The sequence below is a fragment of the Oryctolagus cuniculus genome, chromosome 15 (assembly GCF_964237555.1).
Source record: "Oryctolagus cuniculus chromosome 15, mOryCun1.1, whole genome shotgun sequence".
Classification (NCBI taxonomy): Eukaryota; Metazoa; Chordata; class Mammalia; order Lagomorpha; family Leporidae; genus Oryctolagus; species Oryctolagus cuniculus.
In genome coordinates this window covers 8228992-8239418 of record NC_091446.1, presented here as the reverse complement: position 1 = coordinate 8239418, position 10427 = coordinate 8228992, and the positions used below count along the sequence as shown (strand labels likewise).

Genomic DNA, 10427 nt, shown 5'->3' with positions numbered 1-10427 from the left:
CACCTTGCTCCAGGTCCTCGTGGGTAACGCGTACTCTTGAACAGGGATGTTGACAGCGAATGCGACACTAGACACAGGTTCTCTTTAATACCATACATTTACTCAAAAGCACATAAAATAACATTGTACAGAAATCGTGTAATGTAAATACTACAGAACCTGATTGGATAGTAGGACATTCTAATAAGAGGGAAATACTGCTCATGAAGATTTTAGTGCCCACATTTCCCGAGTCAGAGTCCCTCGTTGGTTGCACAGGAGCAAGGTGGCAGGGGGTCGAAATTCGCATACACGTTACAGTCATCACAGCATGGGAGCGCACGACAGGAATCCGTGGTGAAAGCTTTCACAGGAATGATGTGGTCCTGCGTGTCCTTGGCTAAATGACTGTTTACACACAAAAGTTCCTTTGCAGCTCTTAGGAAACGACAAACACAAAGCCGGGGTCAGAATTTTTCTTTCCTCCCTGTCTGTGACAATTCTCAGGGTGGCAGGGAATTCAGGGCTTCAGCCCGCCAAGCAGGCGCCACCAGCCCTAGGTTAAAGCTCTCTGCCACTGTGCCAAGTTCCCTCGGTCCCCTCCCCTCCTACGATGCTGTGCAGGTAAACTCAGGTTCCGAAAGCAAGGGAGAGCGGGTTGCCAGCCAGGGGCAGCCCGCTGTGCGAGCAGGGATGAGGGGAAGGTGCTGCAGACGGCTCTGCCCGGGCTCCGGGGTTCACCACCTGGCTCCCTGCAGCGGGACACGGCTGCTCCGACAACCAACGTCGCCCATGCCTGCAAGCTCCTCTCCCCTAATGCTGGACATCTCTCAGCTGACCTACCGCCTCTCCGGCTGTCCTCTATAGGATGTCTGTCCTTACGGGCCCACCTCACCGTCCCCTGGACCGCTGGCCGTGAGCAAGGAACGCCCTGGGAGCTCCCAGCTGGGGCGAGAGGTCAGTTCGCCCACCCCCTGCGTGAACAGGCAGCAGAGGCTCACGCCCACAGCATCCCCCAGGGAGGGTTCAGGCTCCAGCGCCCAGGACGGGGGAGGCTCGGCCACGGCCCGAGTTCATCACCTGACAGAGACCCAGTGAGGTCCGGTGACAGCAAAGCAGCGCTGACGCAGGGCCCCCGGCGGGGGACACTCTATGGTCGAGCTCAGGAGCCCAAGTCAGGGGGGAGGCAGCCCGAGACCCCACCCGCCCTGCGTTGGCCTCTCCCGACTGCTCTTGGTGAGCTCAGCCAGGGGGAGGTCACAGCTGCAAGCAGCGACCCTGGCCAAGCAGCGAGTCGGGGCCGGCACTGTGGCACAGCAGGTAAAGCCGCTACCGGCAGTGCTGGAATCACTTATGGATGCCGGTTCAAGCCCCGGCAGTTCCACTTCCCATCCAGCTCTCTGCTGTGGCCTAGGAAAGCAGTAGAAGATGGCCCAAAACTTTGAGCTCCTGGCTCCTGGCTTCGGATTGGCACAGCTCCGGCCATTGCGGTCAATTGGGAGTGAACCAGCGGATGGAAGACCCGCCTCCCCCCACCTCACCTTCTCGCTGTGTAACTCTGCCCTTCAAATAAATAAATAAATATTAAAAAAAAGCAGCGAGCCCAGGGCCCCACGCAGGGGGCGCTGTCCACTCCCACGCACATGACTCACGTCAGCACTTTGGACACTTTGACGTACAGGCCGATGACAATGCCGGTCAGTATGATTATGGCTATCAGGATGCTGCCACCGATGATGAGCAGGATCACTGTCCAGAGGTCGAAGTTCTTCGATCCACCTAGGCCAAGAGGCGCACGTCGACCAGAGGCACGGCCTCCTAGACCCCAGCCACAGAGCAGCTCAGCCCACTCCCCTCAGCGGAGACGGAGTGGACCCCAAACCACAGATCCTCTTCCAAGGAGGCCAAGGGGCCCACCCCAGCCCAGGGGTAGATAGGCTATTTATTTGTTGATGGAAAGGGACTAAAAGGCAAAATACAGAGAGGAGGAAACCAGGAGAGAGATCAGGAAGAATCTTTTTCTTTTTTTAAAGTTTTTTATAGATTTATTTATTTGAAAGTCAGAGTTACACAGAGAAAGGAGAGGCAGAGAGAGAAAAAGAGAGAGAGAGGTCTTCCGTCTCCTGGTTCACTCCCCTGGATGACCAAAATGGCTGGAGCTGAGCAAATCTGAAGCCAGGAGCCTCCTCCAAGTCTCCCACATGGGTACAGGGGCATAAGGACCTGGGCCATCCTCCACTGCCTTCTCAGACCACAGCAGAGAGCTGGATCGGAAGTGGAGCAGCCAGGACTCGAACCAGTGCCCATATGGAATGCCAGCACAGCAGGCAGCGGTCTTACCCGCTACACCACAGTGTAGGAAGAATTTTTTCTTTCATAGCCGGTAACATGCACTGTGAATAACCAACAGGGGGACTGGCGGTGTGGCTGGTAAAGCCACCACCTTTGACGCCGGCATCCCACCCGGGCCCTGGTTCGTGTCCTGGCTGCTCTACTTTCAATGCTGCTGATGGCGTGTAACAAGCAGCGGAAGATGGCCCAAGTATCTGGGCCCCTGCCACTCACGTGCGAGACCCAGATGAAGCTTCTGGCTCCTGGCTCTGGCCTGACCCAGCGCTGGCTGTTGGGGCCATCTGGGGAGTGAACCAGCAGATGGAAGATCTCTCTGTGTGTCTCTCCCTCTCTGTAACTCTGACTTTCAAAATAAATAATCTAAAAAAAAAAAAAAAAAAAAAAAAAAAAAAAAAAACTAACAAACAGGCCTGCCCTGGTCCCAGTGGGTTTACACTCACACACTTGGGCCTCCTGAACTGTGTCCAGTGTTGGAGTCTGGACATCAGACTCAGAGACCTATGGGAAAAATGCTGCCAAGTGTTATTGTCTCAACACTGAGAATTTGTAAATTCATTTTGTAAATAATGTGTACTTGAGGGGAAAAAAGTATTCAGTTATCACTGACAAGTACCATTATTCCCCCGAAATCCTAACTCGTAAGTCTTACTCAAGCCAATCCCGAATCATCAGCGGGTTTACTCTCTGAGGCTGGACACAGGTGAGCCAGTGGAGGAGAGAAACAGGGGACAGCCAGAGCGTACTCACTGCGTGCAAAGTCATAGCTGGACGAGAGCCGACAGAGAACAACAAGCACAAATGACACAAACTCCAGGAAACAGGGCATCTTCTCGGGAATCTAAATAAAATTCTAGCAACTAAGATTCAGGGTTGATGAGCTCGCTGTTAGAAGTGGAGTCTTCTACCCAAGCTTGGGGAATGGCAGCCAGGACCTAGCCTCAACTGCTATGCCAGTAGGGACACAGGCTGTGTGACATCAGCCCTCTGGACACCAGCTCTGTCACAGAGTTCTGAATTCCACCCCATGCCCAGATAGAGCTTAGCACCAATGGACACAGGAAGGCCCCAATACTCTCTATTTTAAAAGGCTTATTCTTCTATTTGAAAGTTAGCATCAGACAGAGAGAGACAGAGAGAGCGAGCTTCCTTCTGCTATTTCACTCCCCCAGAGGGCAGCTATGGCTAGAACTGAGCCAGGCCAAAGCCAGGGGCCAGGAGCTTCATCCGGGGCTCCCACCTTGGGGCAGTGGCCCAAACACTTGGGCCATCTTCCACTGTTTTTCCCAGGCCATTAGCAGGGAGCTGGATCAGAAGTGGAGCAGCCAAGACACAAACCAGCGCCCATTTGGGATGCTGGCCGTCGCGGGCAGTGGCTTAACCTGCCACACCGTGATGCCATCTCACCCCCCAATATCATTTTATTCCTTTTTTTTTTTTTTTTTTTTTTGACAGGCAGAGGTAGACAGTGAGAGAGAGAGAGACAGAGAGAAAGGTCTTCCTTTTTCCGTTGGTTCACCCCCCAAGTGGCCACTACGGCCGGCGCTGCGCTGATCCGAAGCTTCCTTCTGGTCTCCCATGCGGGTGCAGGGCCCAAGGACCTGGGCCATCCTCCACTGCCTTCCCTGGCCACAGCAGAGAGCTGGGCTGGAAGAGGAGCAACCATGACAGAATCCGGCACCCCAACCGGGACTAGAGCCCCGTGTGCCGGCACCGCAGGCGGAGGATTAGCCTAGTGAGCCGCGGCGCCGGCCCCCAATATCATTTTAAATCATGTAATCTTGGTTTCTCCTTTTCAGATTTTGTTTCCCTCAAACAAACTCAAAATCCACTAATCCAAAGAAAATTGGGGATTTCAATAAAATGAAAGGAAAGTACTATGGGGGAGGGTACCATTTAAAAACACACATTTCTAAAACTTTTACTACAGAAACCAGGTTAGCTTTTATGTTTCAGTCACAAGGAAGCAGTATGTGGCCATTTAAGAGGACTCAGAGGTTCATCAGCATGATATCATGCTCTATGGTTAAGATGAAAAATTTTAAAAAGTAAGCTGAATAGGATAACTGCTTTTGTCAGCTTTCTATGACTTCAAGATACTTCTTTAGGCTGGCGCTGTGGCACAGCAGGTTAAACCCCTGGACTGACGAGCCGACTTCCCATATGGGCGCCGGGTTCTAGTCCTGGCTGCTCCTCTTCCAGTCCAGCTCTCTGCTAAGGCCTGGGAAAGCAGTGGAAGATGGCCCAAGTGCTTGGCCCCTGCACCTGCGTGGGAGACCCAGAGGAGGCTCCTGGCTTCGGATCAGCGCAGCTCCAGCTATGGCGGCCATCTGGGGAGTGAACCAGCAGATGGAAGACCTCTCTCTCTGTCTCTACCTCTCCCTGTAACTCTGTCTTTTAATAACAAAATAAATCTTAAAAAAAAAAATACTTCTTTCTGGGAAAGTCAGCGCACCTAACTGCGGGAGCTATGTTAACTACGATAGGTCATTCCTTGCCGCTCCAGCTAAAACCTGGGTGAACTCAAGAACCGCAGGAGAGATGATGCCAACGAAAACTGCGGCGCAAGAACTCCCAGAAACTCGCTCCTCCGGAAAAGCATGGAAACTGGACAGAAAATGTCCAGAGTCTCTCTTCCAGGACACTGGGAATAGCTACAGGCTTACAGTAGCCCAGACAACAATCGTTCTGAGACGCGAATGAACCTCAGTGTGGTCAGAAAGCGTGGTGTCCCCGTCCCCTCGCTCACTGGCTCCGCAGCAGCCGTGAACGTGACAGCCCGCGTTGCCGTGCAGCCTCCAGAGGAGCAGACGGAGGAGGAGCTCTTGCAAGCCTCCCATCCGGACAAGGTCAGTATTTCACTGCCTGCTGGCGGCCTGGAAGTCCGCGACTGCAGGGCTTGGAGCTGAGGCAGAGTAGTTAAGCCTCTGCCTGCAGCACCGGCTTCCCATGTGGGAGCCAGTTCATGTCCTGGCTGCTCCTCTTCCAGGCCAGCTCTCTGCTGTAGCCTGGGAAAGCAGTGCAGGATGGCCCAAGTCCTTGGGCCCCTGAACCCGCGTGGCAGACCTGGAAGAAGCTCCTGGCTCCTGGCTTTGGATGGGCCCAGCTCTGGCCGTTGTAGCCATTTGGGGAGTGAACCAGGGGATGAAAGACCTCTCTCTCTCCCTCTCTGCCTGTGTAACTCTGCCTTTCAAGTAAATAAATAAATATTACAAAAAAAAAAAAAAAAAAAAAAGGCCGCAGTAGCAAAGCTGTGTTTGACACAGCATGGAGACAACTCAGGGCAGTAACCCTTCTCCCCAAGGAGCTTTGGCCAAAACCATTGCAGGCAATTATTTCATTTATTTGTTTGTTGTTTAAATAGTTCTAGTTTTATATGAGGCTGTAGTAGTTATCCAACAATCGTGCCAATATTCACAGAACTTCTAGAGTTAAGAATCAGTTTTACAAGCCGGCGCCACGGCTCACTAGGCTAATCCTCCGCCTAGCGGCACCGGCACACCAGGTTCTAGTCCCGGTTGGGGCACCGGATTCTGTCCTGGTTGCCCCTCTTCCAGGCCAGCTCTCTGCTGTGGCCAGGGAGTGCAGTGGAGGATGGCCCAGGTGCTTGGGCCCTGCACCCCATGGGAGATCAGGAAAAGCACCTGGCTCCTGGCTCCTGCCATCGGATCAGCGCGGTGCGCCGGCCGCAGCGCGCCGGCCGCGGCGGCCATTGGAGGGTGAACCAATGGCAAAAGGAAGACCTTTCTCTCTGTCTCTCTCTCTCACTGTCCACTCTGCCTGTCAAAAAATAAAAAAAAAAAAAAGAATCAGTTTTACAGAAAGCAAAGATGATTATTTTGTTAGGAAAAAAGGGCCATATTTTCATACAAAATAACTATATATGAATATACATAAAAAAAACTATAATGATCTTAAAAACAGAACACAATGGCAGAAAACATGATGTGCTATACTGTCGCTCCCCCTTTTTGTGGAGGAACGACACTAGACCCTGCGCTGTTCTTTTGTCTGCTCGGCCCTTCCCGGGTTTGCTGCTGGTTCTTCCCGGGTTGGCTGCCGTCCCTCCCGGGTTGGCTACCGTCCCTTCCACCTCCGTGGAAGGGTGGTTCCCCCTGCCACTTTCCCCACTTCTGCGGGGGAGCGGCACACCGCCGGCCGGCTCTCTCGGGGGCTGCACAGGTGTTCCTTCAGATAGATGTTCCCCTTAGATGTTCCTGGTGCATGTTGTCTCTCTCCTCCTTTATAGTCCTTCCACCAATCCCAACTCTGCTACCCACACGCCGAGTACGCTGCTCTCCTCCAATCAGGAGCAGGATCAGCTCCTGCAGGTCATCACTCAAGTTGGCGAAAGGCAGCTGTGTAAAAGTTGTTTACTCCTCTCCCAGCGCCATATTGTGGGAGAGCAGATGCATAGAATAAGTCTTAATTCCAGTAACTTAGTCTAGTCCGAGTTGCTCCCCACACTATACCTCTAATGAAACCTCAGCCAGACGGCTCGGAAATAAACACACACCTCCCCACCAGCGACACACTCATGTGTAACAGGCCACGTAAGCGAAGCCATCAGACTCATGGGGAGGGAGGGATGAACTCCCTCACATGTGGATTACGGGTACGTGTTTTCCTTAAAAACATGTAAAGGGTTTTCCCTCACTGGACTCAGTTCCAAGACATTCTCAAGCTTTTCATGCCTTCCTCAATGCGTAGGAAAACATCAAACAGGAAAAGGTGACATTTTCTTGTGAGCTGTCAGTTGGCAGTCCTGGGCTGGGGGTGAGCTGGCCTCACTGGGCCCTGGGTCCTCTCTGGGGCTTCCTGGTGAGCTCCTCTTGGGAAGATTGTTGACAGACAGAGTTCAAGGTGGGTTCTCGGAAGGCAGGGCCTGAACCTGCGGGGCTGGGCTGAGCAGCCGTGACCTCTGTGATCTGCTCGGCAAGACCTCCTTTGCCGTGACTCACGGGGGCTGGAACTGACTTCTGGGCAGCGAGGCAGGGGCTGGTCCTCACTGCCAGGGTTGCTCCCTGCAGGACATGGGGCTGGTCTTCCCTGCTGGGATGTCTGCAAACTCTGACAACTTCTGGAAGCCCTTCAAGCTCACAGCCGGTAGGCTGTGTCCTCGGCCAGGTGAACACTTCTGCCCACTGTCCTACTTCTCTTAGGAAATGTCTCCAGGGTACAAGCTATTGATCCTTCCCATTCTCCCAATCCCACTGGACCTTGCAGGCAATTGTGTTACATTCTTGGCTGTCTGAGTTGGTAGGTAACTTCTGGGTTGAACGACAGCCTAGCCATAACAGTGAAAGGAAACTTTGGGGAATGAGATGTCCCCGTGGGTTTTGAAAATCTCTGGCACATTTTCTGGGAGTCTGGAAGACCATGCAAGTGTGCAAGACTGTGCGGAAGCTTAGGGCTGTGAGCAGGGCCCCAGGTTTCCACCTCTGGCTGACTTCGAGGCTCTTCCCAGCAGGAAGTGAAGGCTAAGGCTGAGTGTTGAAGGCTGCATCAGTAAGCTTCGCTTGTTGCTTAGAATGCTAGATTCCCAACTAACCTTTCAGATTTTTGCCTTTATTGTGCCATCCAAGCTATCCATCACAGTGATAGTTCTTTTTCCTAGGATGTTTTCAAACCTTTTTCTTTTCTTTCCCCAACTGTCATTTCATTGCAAAATAATACTGCAATCTCACAGTCTCATTTCTTTCTTTTTAAAGATTTATTTATTTACTTGAAAGTCATTTACACACAGAGAGAAGGAGAGATAGAGAGAGAGAAAGAGACAGGTCTTCCACCCACTGGTTCACTCCCCAATTGGCCACGATGGCTGGAGCTGTGCTGATCCGAAGCCAGGAACCAGGAGATTCCTCGGGGTCTCCCACGAGGGTGCAGGGACCCAAGAACTTGGGCCATCTTCTACTGCATTCCCAGGCCATAGCAGAGAGCTGGATCGGAAGTGGAGCAGCTGGGAGTTGAACTGGCGCCCATATGGGATGCCGGCACTGAAGGTGGCGGCTTTACCCACTGTGCCACAGTGCCAGCCCCTCACAGTCTCATTTCAAAATGGTTAACAGATAAGTAAAAAATATTGGCCACTAAGTAAAAAATACTAGAGGCATCGAAAACTTTTCCGGTATTGCACATGTATTGAAAATTATGCAAACATGAATTTACAAAATACTTGAACAGGGATGGGTGTTTGGCCTGGATTTGAGATGGCTGTGTCCCCCATTGGAGGTGAATACCCAGCTATAGCTTCTGACTCCGGCTCCCTGCTAATGCCGACTTGGTGACAAAGACTCATTCAGCTGCACTCCTGCCACCCATGCGAGAGACCTGTCTAGAGTTCTTGGCTCCTTGCTTCAGCCCTGGCCATCAGGCCTTGTAGGCATTTGGGAAGTGAACCAGCAGATAGGTTCTGTGTCCCTCTGTCTCTAAATAAATAAATAAATATGTAAAACTGCTTAAACGGACATACATATAGAACTTAGCTAGAACACCAAGCAATTTTATGAAAAAACAGGCACCGCTTTCCAAGACATCTGTGCCCAGCATTCTCAACTCAAAGGTCTCTGCCTTTGCCACGTGGTCAAAGGAAATCAAGGCCCTCGCTGACTCTGCACACGCCACACCCCAGGGTTATGCCAGTAGACTCGGCAGCGGCTGCACCTGCACAGCTACTGTGGCAACATCACTCTCTGAGGGCCAGCGTGCACGCCGCAGACAGAGCCAAATCACCAAGGATCATTTTCTCCTAAGTTAGCTTGCCTGATTTTATCACTGATACGGTTACCCATCTCTCTTTTTTAAAAGGATTTATTTATTTCTTTGAAAGTCAGAGCTACACAGAGAGAGAAGGAGAGGCAGAGAGAGAGAGAGGTCTTCCATCTCCTGGTTCAGTCCCTAAATGGCAGAAATGGCAGGAGCTGCGTTGATCCAAAGCCAGGAGCTTCCTCCAGGTCTACCATGCGGGTGCAGGGGCCCACACACTTGGGCCATACTCCACTGCTCTCCCAGGCCATAGCAGAGTGCTGGATCGGAAGTGGAGAATCCGGGACATTAACAGGCACCCATATGGGACGCTGGCACTGCAGGCAGAGGCTTTATCTGCTACGCCACAGCGCCGGCCCCTGGAATTTACATTCTACTAAATGGAGAATTCAGTCCCTTGTGGCTGCAGGACTAGGGTTCGGTTTCCTGCTGGCTTTTGCCCAGAGGCCACTGAGCACCTGTAGACCTGTGTCTCACTGGCCGCTCACCACAAGGCAGCTCACTTCTCCTTCCGGGCCGGCAGGAAAGCACCTCTTGGATGCTTTGCCTTCTTTTTTTTTTTTGACAGGCAGAGTGAACAGTGAGAGAGAGACAGAGAGAAAGGTCTTCCTTTGCCGTTGGTTCACCCTCCAATGGCCGCCGCGGCCGGCGTGCTGCGACCGGCGCACCGCGCTGATCCGAAGGCAGGAGCCAGGTACTTCTCCTGGTCTCCTGTGGGGTGCAGGGCCCAAGCACTTGGGCCATCCTCCACTGCACTCCCGGGCCACAGTAGAGAGCTGGCCTGGAAGAGGGGCAACCGGGACAGAATCCGGCGCCCCGACCGGGACTAGAACCTGGTGTGCCGGCGCCGCAAGGCGGAGGATTAGCCTAGTGAGCCGCGGTGCTGGCCTTTGCCTTCTTTTAAAGTCTCACTTGATCTCTTGTGATTTACTCAAAGTCGACTGATCCTGCGTGACGTCCCAGCACCCTCTCTGGTCCAGCCCACCCTCCCAGGAAGGGGGTTACACAGGACTGCACCAGTGGGCTGAAACCTCGGGGGCGACCTGAGCACTCTGCCTGCCACAGGGCATTAATACGCTGCCACTTATAAAAGGAGCCCTTTTTGGTCTGAAACATGAAATTAACAGGCTTTGCTGCAATTGAATTTTCACTCGTCCTTGCTGCAAGTCAGTCTCAAATGCAATAGGTGCTGAAAGACCATCTAATACAACCGCACCCCACCACCTGTCATTTCTCTCCATGATACTGAAGTGAAGTTTATAAGCCTAGAATTTCAGTACATCCCAGGGAGTCTTCACCTCAGCTGCAGTCAGCTTTCTGCACTCGTGTACTGG

At 52.5% G+C, this 10427-nt stretch overlaps 1 protein-coding gene across 1 annotated transcript; it reads right to left on the bottom strand.

Moving 5' to 3' along the window:
* Nucleotides 1-78: 78 nt before the first annotated feature.
* On the bottom strand, nt 79-3305 carry LOC103345568 (protein FAM24A). The gene is made up of 3 exons (XM_008250245.4): nt 3079-3305; nt 1632-1758; nt 79-417 (listed from the first exon to the last, which is right to left on the bottom strand). Exons 1-3 carry the CDS (start codon nt 3155-3157, stop codon nt 234-236), a joined length of 390 nt encoding a protein of 129 aa, XP_008248467.2. The 5' UTR covers nt 3158-3305; the 3' UTR covers nt 79-233.
* Between the last annotated feature and the right edge of the window lie 7122 nt (nt 3306-10427).